Source organism: Lolium perenne, chromosome 4, assembly GCF_019359855.2.
Source record: "Lolium perenne isolate Kyuss_39 chromosome 4, Kyuss_2.0, whole genome shotgun sequence".
NCBI lineage: Eukaryota > Viridiplantae > Streptophyta > Magnoliopsida > Poales > Poaceae > Lolium > Lolium perenne.
Window position 1 is genome coordinate 66,557,521 of NC_067247.2, and position 25,811 is coordinate 66,583,331.

At 44.5% G+C, this 25,811-nt stretch overlaps 1 protein-coding gene and 1 pseudogene across 3 annotated transcripts; both read right to left on the reverse strand.

Moving 5' to 3' along the window:
* Nucleotides 1-5,401: 5,401 nt before the first annotated feature.
* Nucleotides 5,402-10,402, reverse strand: LOC127292844 (uncharacterized). Of its 3 annotated transcripts, none has more exons than XM_051322351.2 (10): nt 10,268-10,402; nt 8,018-8,276; nt 7,732-7,936; nt 7,500-7,590; nt 7,248-7,390; nt 6,906-7,149; nt 6,694-6,798; nt 6,399-6,581; nt 6,103-6,307; nt 5,402-6,006 (listed from the first exon to the last, which is right to left on the reverse strand). In XM_051322351.2, the coding sequence occupies exons 2-10, from the start codon at nt 8,229-8,231 to the stop codon at nt 5,528-5,530; spliced, it is 1,869 nt and encodes a 622-aa protein (XP_051178311.1). In that variant the 5' UTR covers nt 8,232-8,276; nt 10,268-10,402; the 3' UTR covers nt 5,402-5,527. The 3 variants fall into 3 exon arrangements, with proteins under 3 accessions (XP_051178311.1, XP_051178312.1, XP_051178309.1); XM_051322352.2 differs by having other exon boundaries at nt 10,261-10,385; XM_051322349.2 differs by lacking the exon at nt 10,268-10,402 and adding an exon at nt 8,868-9,004.
* Nucleotides 10,403-16,253: 5,851 nt separating this feature from the next.
* LOC139838980 (uncharacterized) lies at nt 16,254-18,614 on the reverse strand (annotated as a pseudogene).
* Between the last annotated feature and the right edge of the window lie 7,197 nt (nt 18,615-25,811).

Below are 25,811 nucleotides of genomic sequence, written 5' to 3' on the forward strand. Positions count from 1 at the left end.
CTGCCTGTACAAAAACATATTCTTGATGACAAATCTATGATGTTTTCCGATGCAGATTTGGATACTATTTTGGTACTACCCAAATATTTTGGTGGTGAGGCGAAGAAGATTTCGGAGAAGTCTGATGTTGCTCAAGAGGAGCACCTACTGTCCCTATTGACTGAAACGGGGTACACAGGGAAGGACACGGCCCAAACTGAATTTTTGGCTGCGAAGTTATCGCCGATGCTAAGGGCTACCACAGCTCCTTCATCGCCGAGGGCAGCCGCGGAGAGTGTCAAATGCATGAGGATCGATGAAGAGTCACTGCATAGGTTGTCTGACTCTGCGTCGTCATTGCATGTGACTCGGGATAAGGTAAAAAATAATTGTAATATACATAGTGTGATGCAATCATCGAATGAAATAACGAGCCCCTTCCTTTTGCTTCAAAATGTGGTGCAGCAAACAGAGGATGGACATATATCGCTTGATGAACAAATAAAGACTGGGCAGTCTAATACTACTACTGTGCATACTTCAGATGTGGCAAAAACAAATGTGAAGTTTGTAGCCAAGAGTACGGAGAATGAGGATGATGTTCACAAAAACGTACAGTCTGGTACGTCCCATTTTTTTGGTTTATCTGATATGGTGCCAAACAATACTACTGTTACTGTTGACGTAACAAATAACTTGCCTCTGTCAGTTTCTCCAAAGCCCTCTGTCGAGGACGTGGTAGCCTTTGGAGGAATACCGTGTCCTGCTGCGAACGAGGTGCGGATCAGCAAGCGAATTGGTGCCCAATCGGATGCGGATTTGACACAGATGGAGCGTGCAATGAAGAAGACTCAATTGCGTAACTCTGTCAACTCAGGTAATCATATACCTAAATTCTCTATTTTATCTATCCCTGATACAGAAATTAAGGAAAGAGCGAACCGCATGGGAATCTCTTTAGGAAAATCGTTTGATGAAGTTGCAAGTAGTATAAATGGGATAAAAAACCGAGAGGGTGAACGAACTTTACTAATAATGCAAAAAAATGCTGATGAAATTTCAAATGAAGGTTCCGCCTCCCTCATTGTTTCAAGAGCATCCAATTTGTGTGAGGATCTTCTAGATGATGAAGATATTCATGCAGACTTGGTAGATCACTTCAAACAGACAGAACCGATTAAAAAAGAAAAGAAACAGAGGAGAAGGAAGGTTTATGATCTCTCCAATGTCCGCAAGAGTACAAGGAAAATTATCAAAAAACAATACTCATAATGCAAAATTTAAAAGGTTTAAATTGGAATAGTGAGGGTTTTAAAGACACGGCTAAACACTTATTTGTTAAAGAGGCTATTCGAGAACACAAATTGGATTTCATTGCCTTATTGGAGACAGGGAGATCCAATTTCTCTATACCCTTTTTAAACCAGTTAGCCGCTGGATTTAATTTTAATTGGTTCTGTTTACCACCCCATGGTCGATCTGGAGGTATACTAGTGGGTGTAAATTCAGATACATTGCAGGTGCTGAAAGTGAGCAATGGTGACTATTGTGTCAAATTGCATATTAAATGTAAGAATGATGGTTTCGAATGGATTTTTGTGCCTGTCTATGGGGCTGCCCAAGAGATGCACAAGTCGGATTTTCTGGCTGAATTGGTTCGAACATGTGAACATGAATCACTCCCTATGTTGGTAGGGGGGATTTTAATATTATTAGGAAAAAAGAGGAAAAAAATAATGATAATTTCAATGCCCGCTGGCCCTTTGTTTTTAATGGCCCTTTGTTTTTAATGCTATCATTGAGCATCTCAATTTGAGAGAGATTGATCTCTCGGGGAGACAATTCACTTGGGCTAATCGTCGAGATACGCCTACATATGAGAAACTAGATAGAGTTCTTGCGAGTACTTCTTGGGAACAGAAGTTTCCCTTGGTTACGGTTAGAGCCCTATCTAGAGCTGAATCTGATCATACTCCGATCCTTATTGACTCGGGTGTGAAGGCACATTTGGGAAATAAGGCTCAGTTTTCCTTTGAGTTGTATTGGTTACGACAAGAAGGTTTCTATGAGATGATCGAGAAAGAATGGAACTCGGTAATGACTGGAATCTCTCCAATGGATACATGGCTAAATAAATTGCGTCATATTAGGCGATTCTTGAAAGGGTGGGCAAAAAACTTGAGCGGAAAATATAAAAAGGAAAAAGAGAGGTTGCTCTCTATAATTGATAATCTAGATTTAAAAGCTGAAAATCAACCTCTTAATGTTGTTGAACGAGAGGCTCTTAATAAGGCTAATGACAGTATTAGAAAATTACGAAGAGACGAGGAAAGAAAATGGGCCCAGAGAGCTAAAGTAAAACATATTCAAGAAGGGGGGAACAATACTAGATATTTTCACCTAATTGCTAATGGAAAGCATAGGAAAAAGAAAATTTTTCAATTGGAACAACAAGAAGGAACCATTGTTGGTCAGGAAAACCTAAAATTGTACATTACTGAGTTCTACAAAAGATTATTCGGACCTCCGGAATCTACTAATGTATCCTTGAGGGAGGATTTAGTACATGATATTCCACAATTATCTGCTGAGGAAAATGTGATCCTAACATCCCCTTTCACTGAGAAGGAGGTATGTGATGCAATTTCACAGATGGAACACAATAAAGCTCCTGGGCCGGATGGTTTTCCGGCCGAGTTTTATCAAATGTTCTGGGGAGTAATTAAAAGTGATATTATGGCACTATTTGATCAGCTCGTTTCAGGGGATTTGCCCTTGTACAAACTGAATTTTGGTGTTATCACTTTACTTCCAAAAATACAAGACGCATTCCAGATTCAGCAATATAGGCCTATTTGTCTTCTAAATGTTTGTTTCAAAATTTTCACAAAGGTAGCGACCAATCGCATTACGGGGATTGCCCCAAAAGTGATAAAACCTACCCAGTCGGCATTTATGCCGGGTCGTAACATCCTAGAGGGGGTGGTGATTTTGCATGAAACAATCCATGAATTACATAATAAGAAAATGGATGGTGTTCTTTTGAAAATTGATTTTGAGAAGGCATATGACAAGGTCAAGTGGTCTTTCTTGCAACAGTCCATGCGAATGAAAGGTTTTGCTAGTGGATGGTGTAAGTTAATTGAATCTTTTATGCAAGGAGGAAGTGTTGGTGTTAAAGTGAATGACGACATTGGTCGTTATTTTCAAACAAAAAAAGGGGTCAGACAGGGTGACCCATTATCTCCAATGTTGTTTAATATTATAGCAGACATGCTTGCTATTCTAATCGAAAGAGCAAAGGAGGATGGTCAAGTGGGTGGTCTTATTCCTCATCTTGTTGAGGGGGGACTCTCTATCCTACAATATGCTGATGATACAATTTTGTTTTTAGAACATGACTTGCAAAAGGCGGTAAACATGAAACTAATCTTATGTTTGTTTGAAGAATTATCGGGCCTCAAGATTAATTTTCATAAGAGTGAATTATTCTGTTTCGGAAAGGCTAAGGAGGAAGAGCAACAGTACAAACAAATTTTTGGATGTGATATAGGGGAACTACCCTTTAGATATTTAGGAATTCCTATTCATTTTAGGAAGCTTAAAAATTCAGATTGGTATCCAGTGGAGACCCGGTTTGAAGGTAAATTGGGATGCTGGAAAGGAAAATTGCTATCGTATGGCGATAGATTAGTACTTATCAATTCTGTTTTAACAAGTCTTCCAATGTTCATGTTATCGTTCCTGGAAATACCCGTTGGGGTCAGGAAGCGTCTGGATTTTTATAGGTCTAGATTCTTCTGGCAATCAGATGAAGCTAAGAGAAAATATAGACTCTCAAAATGGAACATAATTTGCCGACCAAAAGATCAAGGAGGTTTAGGTATTGAGGTTCTTGAGCTCAAAAATAGATGTTTATTGAGTAAGTGGCTCTTTAAAATACTAAATGAGGAAGGGGTGTGGCAAGAGTTGCTACATAATAAATACCTAAGTCAAAAAACCCTTGCTGAGGTGCAGGCAAAACCGACTGATTCTCCCTTTTGGAAGGGACTCATGCGGGTAAAAGATGATTTTTTTCAAAAAGGATATTTTAAAATTGGAAACGGTGCAACGACAAGATTTTGGGAAGATATTTGGTTAGGAGAATCCTCTTTAGCTACTCAATACCCATCCTTATATAATATTGTGAACCATAAAAATGTGTTAGTGGCTCATGTGTTGGCACAAACACCGCTGAACATTAGCTTCAGACGGGTGCTATCTGGTAATAAGTGGACATCATGGTTACACTTATGCCAAAGATTAATGATGGTAAATTTAAATGATGAACCAGACTGTTTTATGTGGAAACTAACAACTAGTGGGTTGTTTACAGTCAAATCTATGTATGAGGATCTTATGAATGATCATACACCATACTTGCGGAAATATCTTTGGAAAATGAAAATCCCCCTGAAAATCAAAATTTTTATGTGGTTCCTGAGTAATAAGGTGCTTTTGACAAAAGATAATTTAGCAAAGAGACAATGGATTGGGTGTACTAAATGTGTTTTTTGTGGAGAGCAAGAGACGGTAGAACACTTATTCTTAACATGCCCTTTTGCTAAATTAATTTGGCGAACTGTTAATTTTACTCATAATCTCCCTCCGCCAACCAATATTACAAATATGTTTGGAAATTGGTTAAATGGAGTTGACAAACAATCCAAGGCTTTAATTCGCATTGGTGTATCAGCCTTATGTTGGTCAATATGGAGATGCCGCAATGATATAATCTTTAACAACAAGAAAAATTTCAATTTTTTACAGGTTATCTTCTCCATGGTGCATTGGATCCAACTTTGGGCTCTCCTATCACCACCAGAGCAAATGATGTCATGGCTTCGGATGCACACGGCTCAGGATGGTCGTTCAGGATATCTTGTGCCGGAAATTTGTTGTGACATATTAGTCGACTAGAGGATGCTTAGTCGATTCATGTTGTTCTCCTTTTTTCGCTGGTTGATTCTTGTATCGACTTTACGCGATCCTTGAGATGTAATAAGTACTGAACAAAGACTACTGTTTCTCAATAAAAGGCTGTGTGCATCACCACGATGCAGAAGCCGGGTTTTTCCCTTTTCAAAAAAAAACTACCACAAGCTTTGTCAGCTTCGGTGATGTAGGTGATTTGAGTACCTATTTGTAATTTGTAATACTTTCTAGGCTATTTGTACTACTCTTGATGATTATTTATAAATTGGTGGAATTATCACAAAAATGTTTTTTTAGTTTATAGGAGCCTTATTGTTTCCGGCACTGAACTGTTGTCAACGACCATTGCAGAAATCGCATCAGTTTCGAACTTTCGATACCTTCTACAACAGTCATAGACATTGTTCGTCAAGCAGAGGTCGAAGAGAGCGCGAGTGCTCGATTGATATGTCGCACAACCTCATGAATGCATCTCTTTTATTGCTAACAAATCAACCACAAATTGATGTATATAAGTATATCATCTCTCACATCCCAAACGAAAATTCCTCCCATCTCAATCACCTCACCGGAGTCACTTCTTGGCCTCGGTGGTGAGGCCAAACCCGAAGGGGAAGAGCGGGTCGTAGTGCTTGTCGCCGACGTTCATCGGCAGCTGGTCCACCGACTTGAACCACGTCCTCGCCAACTTCCCAGTGAACCCGTAGTCGCCGAAGAGCACGTCGGCCACGCCCTGGCCCTCTGAGCCAGGCAGCCACGCGGCCACGAACGCGTCGATGGCGCCGATGTACGGCTCCATCACCAGCGGCCTACCAGAGATGAGCACCACCACACACTTCATGCTCTTGCAGACGTTCTGGATCACGGACGGACCGGATCCTGGGATCGTCAGGTTCAGGTTGTCACCGAATGTCTCGGCGTAGGGTGGCTCGCCGACCACCACGACCGCGTAGTCGTACTTGTCGCTTAAGGTGGTGCTGTCTGGGTTCTCCGAGAAGACCACCTGCGTGCTCGGGTCGACGGTGGACTTGATCGCCGAGAGGATCGTCGTCCCTGCATTTCATCACATGGTTCCATGAATTTTTGTTCCAAAGGATGGAGACATTGCCACAAATTTGTACAAGCAATGGAACAAGAGACGCCATTTACCGGCAGTGTTGCCGTTGCCGTCCAATCCTTGCCATGTGATTGTCCATCCTCCACACTGGTTGCCCAAGTTATCAGCGTGGCTTCCGGCGACAAGGATCTTACCTGCCTTCTTCGGGAGAGGCAACAGCGGAGCGGAGGCAGACTTTCCATTTTTCAGCAACACCAATGATTTCCTGACAGCTTCCCGAGCAAGTTCTCGGTGTTCCTAACATTGACAAGTGAATTTGTCAGTATGAATTCTAGGATCCTGCTGAATGAAATCTTAGAGGAACAAAGTGTGGTATTTTAGAACTAACTTGCTTTCCAAGTTCACCAGCGAGACTGGGATCAGCGTAAGGGCTCTCAAATAGACCCATGGTGAACTTGACCCGAAGAATCCTGTAAACAGCATCATCGATTCTGCTCATGGGGATAATGCCACTCTTAACTTGGGCTGTCAGATCATCAATGAATTCTGTGTAGCCAAAAGGAACCATGATCTGCAAATAACACATTTTAGAGCATGGTCAGAAAAGAAGAAAATGAATCATTTCTATTTGCTCTAGAAGAGATAAAAATTGTCAATGCCATATCATAAGTTAACGCAATTACCATGTCAATGCCGGCACCAACTCCAGCCTCAACTGAATAAGAGTAGTTCACGCCTGGGGGACTAGTAATCCTATCAATGCCTTGCCAGTCTGAAATCACAAAGCCCTGTTTGCACAAAATCCCAAGAAATTAATGACATCAGTATCTCTTAGTATACCAGAAGAAAACAAATACAACGGAAATTCTTCTGCCTTTTTTATTGAGCAACTGACCCTGAATTTGAGCTTTTTCTTGAGAAAATCAGTGATTAGGAAATGGTTGGCGTGCATCTTCTTTCCATTCCAACTAGAGTACGAAACCATAACGGTGGATACACCTCTGATGATAGAATTATAATAAGCAGGCATATGGATAGTCATGAGCCCATGGACGTCGATGACTGTATTGTTCTCGTTGATCCCCAAATACGTACCACCATCACCAACATAGTGCTTTGCGCATGCAGCAACTTTCTTACTGCAGGGTGCGAGAGTGATAACAAAGTTAGTTCGGAGTTGACAGACTAAATTACAGATAAGACAATTTAGCTACTATATATGTTGGGTGTATGTTACCTTCCACCAACGTATGGTCTTCCCGCTTCACTAGCTGGAACATCGCCTTGCAAGCCAGAGATAAGTGTGGTCATTGACTGGACAACCTTTGGGTCTTCACTATAGCTTTCGTAGCACCGTCCCCATCTTGGGTCTCTACAAACCTGATTAATAGAAAACAGATGAGGCTTTGAAAACGACAAGAAAGCAGAGTTGCTATCCAGACTGATTGACTGAACTATCAGCCATGTAAGAGATGTTATCTATAATTACCGCAATACACGGTGCGAAGGCATAAGGAATTCCTGTAGCTCTAACTTCAAGAGCAGTTGCTTCTCCTATCCTCTTTACCAGCGCAGGGTCCCTACAAGACAGCAACATAATAATTTAGACTGAAGCATGTATCACAGGTGTGTTGCGATGTTGTCATAGCTTGCTGATGAAATATAATATGGCTTTTCACTATCAGATCAAAAGTAAAAAATAAAAAAAAAGCAGTTTCTACCTGGTAGCTCCAAGCCCAACATTATGTGGGAAGATGGTAGCTTTGTAGACGTTATTGTGACCGTGCACAGCATCAATACCATAGAGCATCGGAATACCCAGGCGGGTAGAAAGAGCATCTTTTTGCATTGCATTAACCATCGAAGCCCAAGCCTCGGCAGATGCCTGTGGAGAAGGCACGCTGCCTCCACCGCTCAGTACGCTACCTGCATCGCGCACCACACGAACGTCAAACACAAACTATGCAGTCCTTCATCACTTGCACCGATTTAGTATGAGAAACTTACCAATGAAGTACTTGGATAGCACCCCCGTGGTGGCGTTCTCCCTCTCGATTTGAGTCATCTGGCCAATCTTTTCAGCAAGTGTCATCCGAGCAAGCAGATCCTTGACGCGGACACTAACAGGCTTCTTCGGATCCTTGTACTTGAGATGATCCGCTCTGGCCAACATTGCCAAGCAGAACATGAGAACAAAGGTGGTCTTGTGCAAACTCCCCATCTTGGCACCGTGTGTGGTACCAATCACCGCCGACTATATGTAAACCTGAGTAAAGAATATCAATCATGTGAATATACATTCAATGAAGCTTTCACCTGAAGGAAAAATCAGTCATGTGCCTAGCGTAGAGAAAGATTCATGTTTGAAACCGCACACACGTAAAGGACAAACGTTAGGCCTAGGCCATTCAAAGGCTCCTCGGGTGGCCACATAGCCATCATAAAGAATCAAGATAGAGTGGACTAGTGTAGAGAAAGACTGATGCTTGAAATCTGAAGACTAAACATTAGGCCCTAGGTCAATTAAAGGCTCCTCTACTAGCTATGGACATCATCAAGGAGTAAGATACAAGGCAACATATTTTTTTAAACCAAGTGGGTGCCTTCTATCAGTTTTATTGCCCAGACGAATCAAAGTTCTAGAAACCAGCATGGTTATAGGCGAAACAGAAAGCCACGTAGCCCAGTTGTCCCCAAAATCAGCAGACGTAAGCAAACGAGTGAGTAAAACAGAAAACAGAGCATATGCAGAAAAACAATATTCAGATCATTTTCGACGGTTCGACAGAGAACAGCTAAAATCTCACATGCTACTCGGTAACTGCAATACCTCACTTTATCGAAAAAACTGCAATACCTCAAAAGGAGGAACTAGCAACCCGCATGCGGGTGCAGAAACGGATGCGAGGGAAAGGAACGGATATCTTTCTTCACCGCCAAAAGCTCGAAGTAAAGGAGAAGTATGAGCACGTCCTCTGGGAAAGGGAGCATCGGTTCGTCTTATAGCCCAGCGAAGCGAAGGAGCACTCTAGCGAAGTGGCGCCACGCCGACACGAGAATCGCAAGTCACCAAAAGGAAAGAAAGCGAAAGGAAATCATTTGCTGTGGTTAGCACGGGTGGCCCTCACGCGCTAATTGGCTGCCACCGCAGCGACGGCGACGGCATGCTAATATAAACAAGATTCAGTTTTTCTTTTGTTCCTTTTCGGAAGCATAAAGAAATCTGAACTGAAACGATCTACACCTCTACTACATTTTTCTAGCGTTTGCTGCAGCGCCACCACGGCCATGGGAGGCATCGGTCGACGGGGGGCATCTACTACAGCTGAGACGTCGCTGTTGGGCGAGATCGCTGGCTAACCAGATTGATTGTTAATTCCTTCGCATTCGATGCTCTCACACTGACTGCTCTGACTAGTACACGGATGCAGCGGACAACGCAGTCCATGCTCCGCACGCAGACGCAGCCGCATTGAATTATTTGGCGAAATCTACTGCGCTGGCGAGAGGCCCATCTCACCGGCCGGGCGAGCGGCGACGAATTCTCCAGCTAGATCTCCGGGAGAAGAGGACACGGCACCTACGCTACGAGAGAATTCGTGGTTTTGTCGACGGCGCATCTGGGACGCAAACTCTTGCTCTGCTCCGCCGGGGGGGCCATGGGATGGGAAGGCTGAACCACCGGCCGTGTGGGAGCGTCGAGATTAAACTAGGGGAAATGATGGACTGTAACCAACGGCTTCTACTAGTAATTAACCCTACAGTAGCACAAGAATCTTGACCCCAAGAAATTGCAGGAAAGAAAGAAATCAGGGGCGGCGTGCACGCAAGACGACTCCGATCCGGGAGACACGGATGGGTTAATCTGGAAGTAAACTCGTGTTCGCGTGCAGGAGTCAAATCGGAGGTGGAGGTGAGCTGAGTGAGCTCGTCACTCTCTCCACTGCTCCATAAGTGCCTGTGGACTGAACAACCACCATTGTCTACTGCTACCCAATTAGACTAGAACCAGACGCAGCCACGAGACACGGACGACGGTCGCTCGCAAATCCACATCCAACCGCCACCCATGCAGATTCTCGTTTTGGAGCCGTTCTCCCCAGGTGGGAAAAAGGGTCGGTGGTGGCGGCAGACCTGGAGAGCAGAACAGAGCGGAGCACTCTAGGTGGTGCGCACCGGTGACGGCGACGGCGCCGGAGACGGAGAAGAAACCAAACAAACAAACAACCAAAGGACAGAGAGAGGCTTACGGCTTACCACGGCGACGGCCGGCGAGAAGCGGGGCGCGGGAGAGAGTGATGAGCGGCTAGTGAGGCGGCCTCACCAGCGAAGAACAGCACGCAGCATAGATCAGACGGCGCTGGCACTGGAAGGCGACAGGATAGCGCAGCCTTTTATGGCGCTGCGCAGCAAAAGCTTTCTGCATCAATCACGCTCGTGAATTTTATTTTTACCCTTTTCTGACAGAGTGACAGACAGTATATAAGGGCATGCCCAATGCACTGCCCTAGAGGTGCTGCTTCACACCTTTAGCTAGGTTTGGATGGTCCAAAGTAGGTTCGGATGAGGAAGCAGCCTCCTCTTCAAGAAGTGGGATCTTCAGTCATAAAAGCATGCTTTTTGGAGAGAGAAAGAGATACATAGTGTCATATTTGTGGGGTCCCTTCTCTCATTTTTCTGACTAAAGTTGTAGCTTCCATTGGAGAGATAGAATTCACCATGTTGATTTTTACAACTTTTTTACATGGAGCAGCTAGTTGTGTATGCCACCATTGCTCATGCCCTAACTGTTGTCCAATTTCGCTCCGGGGAAAGGGATCCAACGCGGACGACGACGACGAGACACACATGTTGACCGTGCGGATGTCGGGCGGCTGGAGCTGGTGCCCACGTTCACACGTCCATGCGCGCGTCCTCCCAGCCTCTCACTCAAGCCTTGGGCCCGACCTGCTCACGCGTGACTGGCATGCCGGGACCACAAGCCAGATCAACTCTAACGGAGCCTGTAAATGCCGTCGAACTGAATTTTTCTGGTGGATTTTCGGATTCGGGCCGATAACCGCCTCTCCGCCCGTCTGCCGCTTCCACTTTCGACAAGCAATTCGAGCCAAGCCGCTGTCGTATCCGCTCTTCCGCGAGCTCCACCGCGACCACATGGCTGGCGCCGGCAGCTGCGGAAGGGGAGGCGGCCGGGTTGGTGGCAGCAACTTCCCCCCCCCCCTCCCCTCACCGTCTTCCGCTCGCAGGCGGAGTGGCGGAAGTGGAACCGCTTCGAGGGCGCGCGAAAGTGGAGCGCGTGCTGGTGGATTAATTGGGGCCTGACGCCGCCGAGGAAGCTTGCCCGCTACGCCAATAGCGGTGAGGGCTCTTTCTCCGGCGCGTCAGGCCAGACGCTTGCGCCGCCCATCGACGACAACAGCGACAAGGAGGAGGAGGCGGCGCCGCGCACTGTCTTCAACTCCGGGGACTACGTCCTCACCTACGACGAGGATGCGACATCGATCCAGCAGATCTCCGTCATTTTGAAGGCCGAGGCACGCGCTTCCGTTGCGAGGAGGCGGACGCCGTCCGTCAGGTGCGCGAGTACGAGGTGGCGCAGAGGGAGACCGCCGTCCGCCGCGTGAAGGAGGTTGTCGACCTCGACGCCAAGTAGGTCGCCGTCGCCGACGTCCGCCGCCCCTTCCTCCGCCGCGCGTAGATCCCTGGTAGGGCCAAATTTTAGTCGTCGTTGGGTCATGCGGCGGAGGAACATCTTATATGTGATGTCTATTTTGCGATCGCAGTGTAAATTATGCAACTATGAAGTTTCAATTTCAGTTTAGGAACTTGTTTGCGATGAACAGTTCTCCCGCTAGATTTGAATTTCATTTTTTCGGTTCCGAATACAGGTGTTGTTCTGCGCCACCTCCAAATTCGCTCGAAAAATGTTTTCAGGAGACTGAACTCGCGTTTTTTCAGTTCGTACGTTTACGGGCTCTGTTAGAGATGCTCTCAGCTAGCCACCGATTAGACTGGAGGTGGGCCCCACAGCCATGCTGTTCGCTGCTAGCTCTTTCGTACTTCCGAAGTTCCAAACTCTTCTTCCCTGGAAACACACAAGCCAAATCACAAATCATTCTAGATAAGAGCATCTCCAATAGTGTCTCCAAAACGTTTTTTAAAGATTTTTGGGACGCGCTGAACATTTAGCCGGCCTGAGTGGTGTGTCTTAAAGGGCTTTTTCGTTTGGCGTTGTCCAATACGGTGTTTGGCGCCCCGAGGTCATCCCCGCTTCACAGGGGATGCTTCGGGCGCATCGGACAGAGCGAGAAGCAAGGCGGGTACCCACCAGGTGGCGATCACATCTAGAACGGATGGTTCCCGCCATTATTTCTCGTCGTGCCTCGCACCCCTTCACAGGGCCGAGCCGGCAAAATTTAGGGCCTTGTGCGAAAACTCTAAACCAGGCCTTATAATACTAGAAAATTTTGACTATTCGAGAATTATAACGCATATTGCCATAGTATATTGCATAGAAATTACATATACCAAGAAGCATACCTATTAAACTCCCGGGTGCATAATATTTATTTGAACAACATCATTCTCTGAGGGTTCTTTGAAATAAAATCTTCAATAATATCCTCATAACCAATCTTCTCCAACACTTCACTCTCAAGTGATATTGTGGCCAAATCATTGAGTCTCTGTTGTGTCATTGTAGTGCGCATATAGGACTTCAATAGCTTCAGTTTAGAAAAGTTTCGTTCTGTGATATGGATATCCGGGCCTGGTACTCTAGGACAGCCATTGATATGATATTTGAGTCTAAGGTTGTACCAGTAGTTTATTATAATCTTGTTATTAGGAGATAATAATGTAGTCGGGTCATGTTGTGGGCCATCTAGGGTTTTAATAGAGTCTGTTTGACTTGGGCCTGTCCAAGTCGAACTAGGTTAGGCCCAATAAGGGGGCCGGCCGGCCAGCTCTCCCTCTCATATAAGGAAATGGCACGGCTAGGGTTTAGAATAGAACAAGTTTAGTCTAAAAGATTAGGGTTTCCCTATTGCGTGTGATCACGTGTATCATCCCTCCGGGGGTACGGCGCTGCCGTTATCTATTATATCCGCTGCGAAGGTTCTTGTGTTCATCAAGGATTGTCTAGCTCTTGGTTTGAGGCGGTCGTTCATCGATCTGTTGCTTGCTGGATTCGTTCCCTCTTCTCCAGGCTGCGTTCATCGCGTTGTTGGGAGGATTCTCTACCCCAGGTTCTCGCTGTGAAAGATCGGGCATCAACTAAGGAGGATCCAGTGGGTCGTTCCCTTATCATGTGGTATCAGTTTTCTGGGTTGCTCACGGCGAGGTGTTGTTGATCGATCTCTTTGATCGGTTTGCATTGGAGAAGATTGGCTCTAAGATCGGAGGAGTTTGGCTCTCGGTCGAAGGAGGTTGGTTGGAGGAAGTTTGGTGTTGTTTGGTGCAGTTTGGAGGTCATCCATGGCTGTTTCGGAGGTCAAAATTGCGAAAAATCGCGCCTGGAATCGGGAAGAAGATGAAGATTCGCGACGCGCCCCGGTGCCAGGGCCGGCCGACCGGACCCAGGACCGGCCGGGCCGGTCAACCAGCCGTTCAACCGGGCGGCAGACCGGGTCCAGCCGGCCTGAGGCCGGACCGATTCTTGACGCCAACCGTGGCCATATCGAGCCGCACAGACGCGCGGCCGGCCACTGTGGCCGGTCTGGCCGGGTCTCGTCGGACTGGCCGGTCCCAGGTGCCGGTTTGACCGGTCCTGCACGGATCGGCCGGTTCCCGAGCCGGTTCAGCCGGCGCTGGCAGGAAGCTTCTTCTTGTTCCAGTGTTTCTCCGGCGAAATTTGCTGTTGATACTGATGATGCTACTTCGTTTCCAGGCGATGTTCTGGGCATGAGGTGTACTCTTCTGACGAAATCTAGTAAATTTTTCAATGACTATCTGGATTGCTTGAAGGGAGAACAGCGTCCACCATCCAGTCTTCGTTGGTATCTACACCATCTTGCGACAGTTCAGGAGTATGAAGATTGGGAGAGGAACATGGAGTTGGGTTTTTCTCGATGCCGCACATACAACAGGAAGTTCAATAGTTCTTATGCCTTTTATCTTGCTATACGGCGTGTGGACGAGGCATTGGAACGTTGCTGGGAGAATGCGGTGGACAGAGGTGAATTTGCTGAAACTTGGGAAGACTACAAAACTTTTCTTCGTAGTGGTTTCGTGTTACCATATGTGGAGGAGAGTGAGCAGCCGTCCAGAGTTGTGCATGCAATAGAGGAAGTGGACAAGTGCATAGTTCCTATTCAGGAGATTGTTCCACTACCAACAGTCACTAAGGTCGAGGTGAAATCTTTAGAGGAGAGGAAACCTGGCTCTGATACCAAGAGCACTACTGTGACTGTTGAGGAGGTTGTACCATTGAGCGGGCTGAATATGCAACTCAAAAGGGTACAAGAAGATGCTTGCAGAACAGTTGACAAGGGTCAGCGGTGGAGTTTGTTTCAGACTCAGTGATTTATTAAGGGGAAGGCTTGCAAGTTGATGGTTGATGGTGGTAGCTGTACTAATGGCATTAGCAAGGCGATGGTGGCAGCGTTGGGGTTGTCTACATGGCGTCTTCCTGAACCTAAGCGTCTTGAGTGGTTGAATAGCTGTGGTATGCTGAAGATTACTCACAAGGTGCGTGTGCCATTCTGATTGATGATTATGTTGATGAGATCGATTGCGATGTGTTGCCATTGGAGGTGTGTGGATTGCTACTTGGGCGTCCTTGGCAGTATGATCGTAATGTGACACATGCTGGGCGAGCAAATACATATTCTTTTATGCATGGTGGCAAACAGCGGACTTTGAAGCCTATGGGTGATGATCATATCAAGTCCGATGTGGAGTTAGTAGTGTGTAAAGAGAAGTTGCACAAGCCTAAAGTGCAGCTGGCGGTGCATGATGTTCCGAGCATTGATGTTGGTGATGTTTCAGCCAAGCCTGTAGATGACAAGCCAGTTCTTGTTGGTGACAAGCCGGATGAAGCTACACTTATTGTTGATGTGGATGTTTCAGCATGTGCTACAGTTCCGGTTTGTGTTGATGCTAGTATGCAGACTGATGATGTTTGTGTTGATGATGTTCCAGTACATATGGCGCAGATGCGCGTGGGAGGAGTGGGAGGCGAGAAGGTTAGAGAAGCCAGTGTTGATGGGGTTTCCGCCCGGTTCAAGGGCCGGCCGACCGGCTCCAGGACTGGCCGGACCGGTCAACCGGCGCCTAGACTGGCTGTGGCGCAGCGCGTCAGTGGAGACAGTGGGCAGCGGCACTACCGTGCTCGATGTACTGCAGTCCAGTTTTCTGCGACACCGCAGATGCATCGAGGCAAGGATGGATGTGTGAGACATTTATGTGGCCCAGGCATTACACATCTTATGCAGGGTCATGTTCAGCGACACAGGGTTCCATCAAAACCTCGGAAGAAGAAGGTGTTGGCGCCAAAGTCCAAGCTCATATGGAGAAGAAAGGAGGCGCCAAGTGTTGTATCAAGTCGAGGAGGCCGCGAGGGAGGATGTGGTGTGGAAGGCAAGCAAGACTTGAGGACGGCGAGGACGTGTCATGTTCATATCACGTCACCTTTTTTTTTCAGAAGACCCTCACGCGTTGGGGACAACGCTTCTTGAAGAAGGGAGAGATGATATGGATATCCGGGCCTGGTACTCTAGGACAGCCATTGATATGATATTTGGGTCTAAGGTTGTACCAGTAGTTTATTATAATCTTGTTATTAGGAGATAATAATGTAGCCAGGTCATGTTGTGGGCCATCTAGGGTTTTAATAGAGTCTGTTTGACTTGGGCCTGTCCAAGTCAAACTAGGTTAGGCCCAATAAGGGGGCTGGCCGGTCAGCTCTCCCTCTCATATAAGGAGATGGCACGGCTAGGGTTTAGGATAGAACAAGTTTAGTCTAAAAGATTAGGGTTTCTCTATTGCGTGTGATCACGTGTATCATCCCTCCGGGGGTACGGCGCTGCCGTTATCTATTATATCCGTTGCGAAGGTTCTTGTGTTCATCAAGGATTGTTTAGCTCTTGGTTTGAGGCGGTCGTTCATCGATCCGTTGCTTGCTGGATTCGTTCCCTCTTCTCCAGGTTGCGTTCATCGCGTTGTTGGGAGGATTCTCTACCCCAGGTTCTCGCTGTGAAAGATCGGGCATCAACTAAGGAGGATCCAGTGGGTCGTTCCCTTATCATTCTGCTGATGCAACAGTCACAGGAATGGTCAACAAAACTCTATATGCAATACTTGCATTAGGAAAACAACCATGCCGCTTCAAAAAACTCAGAACTTTGACTGGCCCCATATTTTCTTTTGGAATGAAATCTCTAAGAAGCTTCAACTCAACATAGAGTTCATTGGCATCAATGTCAGATTTTCTATTTTCATTGGCTATACTATCAGTTTCTTTTTCCTTAAGGGCGGCCTCAAGATTATCACAAGAAGATTTCAAACTATCATTATCCAATGACCGCATTCTTTCAGAGGTAAATAAGAAACCAAAAATTTTCTGATAACCTTCATATTGCTCAAACCTGGTTTTCAGTGACGAAATTTCTTGATCAACAAGAGGTATAAAACAGTTGATTCGGAATGTTTCCTCTCCAGACCGTGTGGCAACATTTGTATCATCTGGGTTCTCATCAAACTGTTTCTTTCTTTTTATTTCTCGCTTTTCAGGAAATTTTGCATCAATATCCAACTCATGTGCAATTCCTTTCGCTATCTCCAGTGCTTGTAAGAAACCAGTTTTCCTGTGCCCCTCGAAAAAGGATATAAGACCTTGCACTTTCTCAATAGCAACATCAATAAGTATATCCTTTGTTTGCAAGGATTTGCTTACTATATTAACAACTGACAATACCTCATACCAAACGACTATTGCCACTATAAATTCAGTCTCCAAGTTCATTTTTTGTCAAACCTAAAGCCTGACTGCTTAACAATGGATCCTTATCAATTTCGGATACCTGAAATAAAAGAAAGGGTTTGAAATGTTATAGTCCGAAGTACCCAAATATCAAAAGATGACACAAATGTTATATCAGAATAGTTTTGTACCTGAAGTAGAGCCTCTCGAATGTCTGCGCATTGGAATCTGATAGATTTAACACTATCAACACGACTCTCCCAACGCGTAGCAGACACTGACTTGAGTGTCCATCCTGATATGTTTTCCTTCAGAATATGCCACTTCTTAGTAGAATTTGCAAAGGTCGTATAGATGCGTTGGATGATTCCAAAGAAGTCTTTAGCTCTACCACAAGTCTTAGCCATATCACAAAGTGTTAAATTGAGGCTATGGCAACCACAAGCAGAATAGAAAGCTCTAGGATTCACATCCAAAAGTTTCCTTTGTACCCCTTGATGCTTTCCTTTCATATTTGACCCATTGTCATAACCTTGTCCTCTCACATCATTTATGTCAAGATCAAGAAGCTTCAGTTGATTCTCTAACACATCAAAAAGTCCTTGCCCACTTGTATCATTTACATCTAGAAATCCTAGAAAGGTCTTCTATGGAAACATGAGTTGAAGATAAATCCACATATCTTATAATTAAAGACATTTGCTCTTGGTGACTTGTATCAGGGGTACAATCAAGTATGATAGAGAAATACTTTGCACGCTTTATTTTCTTAATAATTTCAGACTTAATAGAAAAAGCAAGCAAGTATAGCAACTCATTATGAATTTTAAAATCAAGATAATGGACATGAGTTTCATCATTAGTGATACGACGAACATGCTCTTAAATAGTAGGATCAAATTCAGCCAACATCTCAATCAAACCCAAGAAATTACCATTGATATCTTCATATAGTTTACTCTTTGTACCACGAAAGGCTAGATTATGCTTGGCGAGAAATTTCACAATGCAAACAATTCTGAATAAAACCTTTCTCCGGTGCTCCTTTTCTTTCTCAAGTTGGTGTTGAGCAGCTTTATCAATAGTCTGATGCTTTTCCAATCTACTACGCAACTCATACCAATTGGTCATATTCAAAACATGATATGCACTTGTCTCATGCTCTTTTAATCTATTCATAATATGTGTCCAATCATTACAACCTCCATTAGCCAACTGACCTTTTCGCTGCCCTTTTGTAAATAATTTACAAGCAAAGCAAAAGACTCTATTGAGGTCCTTAGAGTAGACAAGCCAATCCCTATCATGTTCCTCCCCATTTGATAGAAATCTAGTATAGCATAGCGTAGAAAACCTTCTAGAATATCTATCTTTGGGACCTTTCTTAATTGATTTGTCTCTTCTTGGACCTTTCACTGCTAAAATATCAATTTGTTTCTGAACAAGAGAATCCCAATGCCTTGGATCAAATATATCATACTCAAAGGAATCATCAACATCTTCAACAGGTGGTGTAATCAAGTTAATATGATCTTGCTCTACCTCAACATTATTATCTTTCTCGGTCTGACCATCTCTAGGATCAATGTAAGGAACAATAGCAAGTGCAATACTCGAGGAATCAACATCGCCTGACTGATTACCTGAGGACACTTTTGCTTTCTTTCTAACAAACTTGTCCATTGCCCCTTCTTGAGTTTTAAGAAATTCTGCGTTCTTCTCTTTTTCCTTACGTTTTTTATGACCCGATTTAGGCTTTCCCATGTTGACTCCTATAAAATAGATGCACAAAACCAATTTAGAATTCCCGTAGCCCTAGGCAGGGCCAACTACTACGGAAAGACCACTAAAAATATACGAGAGATTTAAATTGAGATAGGAGACTGGAGAGGGCAAGATGTAGACAGTAGAGGGCCTCACTTGTTCGGTTGATCGACTGAAAAGAACCGCAGAACCACGGCAGTCGCCGGAAGAGAAGCAAAGGGAAAAGGGAAGGGTGAGCCGCGTCCGCGAGGCGAGGCGGCCGCTTCGTCTGCCGTCTGGGAGTCGCGTATCGATCGGTGGGAGTTGGACTCGATGGATTTGCTCTCGTGCCTTTCTCATTGACTATAATCCCAACAAAGACAGCCCATTTACTTTTTATTTTTTTCACTGAATATAGGTATAAACCTATACTAAAATTTTGGGCCCCCAGAAAAAATGGGCCTTGTGCCACCGCACAGCCCGCACTCCTGCCGGCTCGGGCCTGCCCTCCACCGCTGCTCAATTTGCCGGCCATCTCGACGGACAATATCTCCTGCATTGGACACCCCTGTGATGACTGACTCCCTCGTCGTCCTTTTTGTCGTCGCTGCTTCGCCAACGCGTCCCAGAACGCGCAGGCAAATCCGCCCCGCCTCCGCGCACAGAGGTGTTCGGCGGTTTGTCTGGTAGGTGCGACTGGTCGTTGTTCGTTGCCTCCTTTGCCATGGATAAATTTTAACCATTTTTTTTTCTTCAGACATGGATAGAGAGGACGAGATGGTCGTGAAAATGATGGAGGACGAGCAAGCCTTCGACGATGACCTTCAGGAGCATTTGTCAATCATTTTGTCCCTCCAAAACATTCTAGACGCCAATGCGGGGAAGAAAAAGAGGCCACGTCGCGGAGGTTCAAAGCCAGGAAGAAAGAAGTCGAAGCCCCGACAGAGGAAGGATGGGCATACCATGCTGCACAACGACTACTTCGCAGAAGATGCAGCACAGGCCGACAATTTTTGGCGTCGGTATCGGATGAGCAAGGTTTGTTCATGAATATCCTCCAGGGCGTTCGAGAGTTTGACCCCTACTTCAAGCTAAAGCACGATGATGTCTACGCGCGCTTCTATTCCTGTAGACAATGTTGGGCCTCCAAGAGTAGAGGTTTGTAGAACAGCAGCAACTTTCCCTTAAGTGGATCACCCAAGGTTTATCGAACTCGGGGAGGAATAGGTCAAAGATATCCCTCTCAAGCAACCCTGCAATCACGATACAAGAAGTCTCTTGTGTCCCCAACACACCTAATACACTTGTCAGATGTATAGGTGCACTAGTTCGGCGAAGAGATAGTGAAATACAGGTGGTATGAATGTATATGAGCAGTAGTAACGGCACCAGAAAAGTGCTTGCTGGCGTACAGTTGATGTGGGAGATATTGCAGGAAGTAGAGATGCAGTAGAACAGTAAACAAGCGATGATTGCAGTATTTGGAAACAAGGCCTAGGGATCATACTTTCACTAGTGGACACTCTCAACATTGATCACATAATAAAACCACTCTACACTCTCTTGTTGGATGATGAACACCACTAATTGTGTAGGGCTACAAGAGCACCTCAATGCCGGAGTTAACAAGCTACACAACATTCGATATTCATATTTAAATAACCTTAGAGTGCATGATAGATCAACACAATTATACCAAGTACTAACATAGCATGCACACTGTCACCATCATACTATGAAAGGAGGAATAGATCACATCAATACTATCATAGTAATAGTTAACTTCATAATCTACAAGAGATCACAATCATAAACTACGCCAAGTACTACATGATGCACACACTGTCACCATTACATCATGGAGGAGGAATAGAGTACTTTAATAACATCACTAGAGTAGCACATAGATTAATAGTGATACAAAACTCATATGAATCTCAATCATGTAAGGCAGCTCATGAGATCATTGTATTGAAGTACATAGGAGAGAGATTAACCACATAGCTACCGGTACAGCCCTTAGCCTCGATGGAGAACTACTCCCTCCTCATGGGAGACAGCAGCGTTGATGGAGATGGCGGTGGTGTCGATGGAGATGCCTTCCGGGGGCACTTCCCCGTCCCAGCGGCGTGCCGGAACAGAGACTCCTGTCCCCCAGATCTTGGCTTCGCGATGGCGGTGGCTCTGGAAGGTTTCTCGTACCGTGGCTTATTCGTCTCGAAGATTTAGGCCAGGGACCTTTAAATAGGCGAAGAGGCGGAGTCGGAGGGCTGACGAGGCGGTGACACAATAGGGGGGCGCCCCCCCTTGGGCCGCGCCTCCACCATGTGTGGGCCCCCTGTGGCTCTCCTCTGGTGGCTCTCGGGTGTTCTGGAAGCTTCGTGGAATTATAAGATGCTGGGCGTTGATTTCGTCCAATTCCGAGAATATTTCCTTACTAGGATTTCTGAAACCAAAAACAGCAGAAAACAGGAACTGGCATTTTGGCATCTCGTCAATAGGTTAGTTCCGGAAAACGCATAAAATCATCATAAAGTGTGAACAAAACATGTAAGTAATGTCATAAAACAAGCATGAAACATAAGAAATTACCGATACGTTGGAGACGTATCAGCATCCCCAAGCTTAGTTCCTACTCGTCCCGAGTAGGTAAACAATAACAAAGATAATTTCTGAAGTGACATGCTACCAACATAATCTTGATCATACTATTGTAAAGCATATAAGATGAATGCAGTGATTCAAAGCAATGGTAAAGACAATGACTAAACAATTGAACCATATAGCAAAGACTTTTCATGAATAGTACTTTCAAGACAAGCATCAATAAGTCTTGCATAAGAGTTAACTCATAAAGCAATAGATTCAAAATAAAGGCATTGAAGCAACACAAAGGAAGATTAAGTTTCAGTGGTTGCTTTCAACTTCAACATGTATATCTCATGGATAATTGTCAACACAAAGTAATATAACAAGTGCAATAGGTAAACATGTAAGAATCAATGCACACAGTTGACACAAGTGTTTGCTTCTAAGATAGAAAGAAGTAGGTAAACTGACTCACCATAAAAGTAAAAGAATGGCCCTTCACAGAGGGAAGCATGGATTGCTATATTTGTGCTAGAGCTTTTATTTGGAAAACAAGAAACAATTTTGTCAATGGTAGTAATAAAGCATATGTATTATGTAAATAATATTCTACAAGTTGCAAGCCTCATGCATAGATTACCAATAGTGTCCGCACCTTGTCCTAATTAGCTTAGATTTACATGGATTATCATTGCATAACATATGTTTCAACCAAGTGTCACAAAGGGGTACCTCTATGTCGCCTGTACAAAGGTCCAAGGAGAAAGTTCGCATTGGATTTCTCGCTTTTGATTATTCTCAACTTAGACATCCATACCGGGACAACATAGACAATAGATAATGGACTCCTCTTTAATGCATAAGCATTCAACAACAGATAAAATTCTCATAAGAGATTGAGGTTTGATGTCCAAACTGAAACTTCCACCATGGATCATGGCTTTAGTTAGCGGCCCAATGTTCTTCTCTAACAATATGCATACTCAAACCATTTGATCATGATAAATCACCCTTACTTCAGACAAGACGAACATGCATAGCAACTCACATGATATTCAACAAACGTGTAATAGTTGATGGCGTCCCCAGGAACATGGTTATCGCTCAACAAGCAACTTATTAAGAAATAAGATACATAAGTACATATTCAATACCACAATAGTTTTTAAGCTATTTTTCCCATGAGCTATATATTGCAAAGACAAAGAATGGAATTTTAAAGGTAGCACTCAAGCAATTTACTTTGGAATGGTAGAAAAATACCATGTAGTAGGTAGGTATGGTGGACACAAATGGCATAGTTTTTGGCTCAAGGATTTGGATGCACGAGAAGTATTCCCTCTCAGTACAAGGCTTAGGCTAGCAAGGTTATTTGAAGCAAACACAAGTATGAACCGGTACAGCAAGACTTACATAAGAACATATTGCAAGCATTATAAGACTCTACACTGTCTTCCTTGTTGCTCAAACCCTTACCAGAAAATATCTAGACTCTAGAGAAACCAATCATGCAAACCAAATTTTAGCAAGCTCTATGTAGTTCTTCATTAATGGGTGCAAAGTACATGATGCAAGAGCTTAAACATGATCTATATGAGCACAACAATTGCCAAGTATCAAATTATTCAAGACATTATACCATTTACCACATGCATCATTTTCTGTTTCCAACCATATAACAATGAACGAAGCAGTTTCAACCTTTGCCATGAACATTAAAAGCTAAGAACACATGTGTTCATATGAACCAGAGGAGCGTGTCTCTCTCCCACACAAGCATGAATTTATTCAAACAAAACAAAAATAAAAACAAACAGACGCTCCAAGTAAAGTACATAAGATGTGACCGAATAAAAATATAGTTTCAAGAGAAGTGACCTGATAAGTTGTTGATGAAGAAGGGGATGCCTTGGGCATCCCCAAGCTTAGACGCTTGAGTATTCTTGAAATATGCAGGGATGAACCACGGGGGCATCCCCAAGCTTAGACTTTTCACTCTTCTTGATCATATTGTATCATCCTCCTCTCTTGACCCTTGAAACCTTCCTCCACACCAAACTCGAAACAAACTCATTAGAGGGTTAGTGCATAATCAAAAATTCATATGTTCAGAGGTGACACAATCATTCTTAACACTTCTGGACATTGCACAAAGCTACTGGAAGTCAATGGAACAAAGAAATCCATCCAACACAGCAAAAGAGGCAATGCGAAATAAAAGGCAGAATCTGTCAAAACAGAACAGTCCGTAAAGACGAATTTTTTAGAGGCACCAGACTTGCTCAAATGAAAATGCTAAAATTTAATGAAAGTTGTGTACATATCTGAGGATCACGCACGTAAATTGGCATATTTTTCTGAGTTACCTACAGACGGGGCGACTCAAATTCGTGACAGTAAGAAATCTGTTACTGCGCAGCAATCCAAATCTAGTATCAACTCTACTATCAAAGACTTTACTTGGCACAACAATGCAATAAAATAAAGATAAGGAGAGGTTGCTACAGTAGTAACAACTTCCAAGACACAAATATAAAAAAAAGTACTGTAGTAAAATAAACACATGGGTTATCTCCCAAGAAGTTCTTTCTTTATAGCCATTAAGATGGGCTCAGTGATGAACCACAAGTATAGGGGATCGCAACAGTCTTCGAGGGAAGTAAAACCCAATTTATTGATTCGAAACAAGGGGAGACAAAGAACACTTGGAAGCCTTAATAACGGAGTTGTCAATTCAGTTGCACCTGGAAACAGACTTGCTCGCAAGGGTTTATCAGTAGTAACAGGTTTATAGCAGTAGCAGTAGTGAAATAACAGCAGAGTAACAGAGACAGCAGTAGTGATTTTAGTAAACAGCAGGATTAAAATACTGTAGGCACGGGGACGGATGACGGGCGTTGCATGGATGAGAGAAACTCATGTAACAATCATAGCAGGGCATTTGCAGATAATAATAAAACGGTGTCCAAGTACAAAGCAATCAATAGGCATGTGTTCCATATATAGTCGTGCGTGCTCGCAATGAGAAACTTGCACAACATCTTTTGTCCTACCAGCCGGTGGCAGCCGGGCCTCAAGGGAAACTACTGGATATTAAGGTACTCCTTTTAATAGAGTACCGGAGCAAAGCATTAACACTCCGTGAACACATGTGATCCTCACATCGCTACCATTCCCTCCGGTTGTCCCGATTTCTGTCACTTCGGGGCCATCGGTTCCGGACAGCGACATGTGTATACAACTTATAGGTAAGACCATAAACAATGATTATCTTGATGAAACAATAACATGTTCAGATCTGAGATCATGGCACTCGGGCCCTAGTGACAAGCATTAAGCATAACAAGTTGCAACAATATCATCAAAGTACCAACTACGGACACTAGGCACTATGCCCTAACAATCTTATGCTATTACATGACCAATCTCATCCAATCCCTACCATCCCCTTCGGCCTACAGCGGGGGAATTACTCACACATGGATGGGGGAAACATGGCTGGTTGATGTAGAGGCGTTGGCGGTGATGGCGGTGATGATCTCCTCCAATTCCCCGTCCCGGCGGAGTGCCAGAACGGAGACTTCTGGCTCCCGCGACGGAGTTTCGCGAGGTGGCGGCGTTACGGAGGGTTTCGGCGACTTCGACTTCTCTCGTGCGTTTTTAGGTCGAGGCCGATAAATAGTCCGAAGGAGGGCGTCGGAGGCCGGCCGAGGGGGCCACACCACAGGCCGCGCGGGCCCCACAGGCCGCGCCGCCCTATGGTGTGGGGCCCTCGGGCCTCCACTTCAATTGCCCTTCGCTCCGTTAGTTTCCTGGGAAAATAGGGCCTTCTGCATAAATTCCGAGGTTTTTCCCGAAAGTTGGATTTCTGCACAAAAACGAGACACCAGCAGTTCTGCGAAAACAGCGTTAGTCCGTGTTAGTTGCATCCAAAACACACAAATTAGAGGCAAAACAATAGCAAAAGTGTTCGGGAAAGTAGATACGTTTTGGACGTATCAACTCCCCCCAAGCTTAGCTTATTGCTTGTCCTCAAGCAATTCAGTTAACAACTGAGCGATAAAAGAACTTTCACGAACACATTTGCTCATATGATGTATATATTCTCATGCTATGGCTAATACTCGAGCAGTTCATAATGAGATACATGCAAATAAGATCATCTAACAGCTATGTCAATCATGGAGAGGTACCAACAATTAATAAGAAGCATCATGAATCATGTATATAAGCAAGATTGCAATGTTCATAAGAGAGTATGATAAAGTGGTATCTCGCTGGCCTGTATTTGGTTGGCAAAACATAAATGCCCGGGCACCTCTGGAGTTCATAGAAAGACTAGAAGTAGTGATTGTCAAAAGATAAATGCATCAAAGTTATACCACAATCAATCATATTTTGAGACAAGCATATTGTACTAAGAATGACAGTTGTGCTCTCAAGATAGTGCTCAAAGAAATAATGGAGACACAACATAAAAGTAAAAGATTGACCCTTCGCAGAGGGAAGTAGGGATTAACATGCGCTAGAGCTTTTCATTTTTATAAA

What these genes read in the sequence shown, in the direction of transcription:
- LOC127292844 (XM_051322351.2), bottom strand. Translation starts at nt 8,231, where the DNA reads ATGGGGAGTTTGCACAAGACCACCTTTGTTCTCATGTTCTGCTTGGCA. An exon ending in GCTATCCAAGTACTTCATTG is followed by an intron (nt 7,937 to 8,017) that starts GTAAGTTTCTCA and finishes TGCGCGATGCAG; the next exon opens with GTAGCGTACTGAGCGGTGGA. An exon ending in CGGCAACGGCAACACTGCCG is followed by an intron (nt 6,007 to 6,102) that starts GTAAATGGCGTC and finishes GATGAAATGCAG; the next exon opens with GGACGACGATCCTCTCGGCG.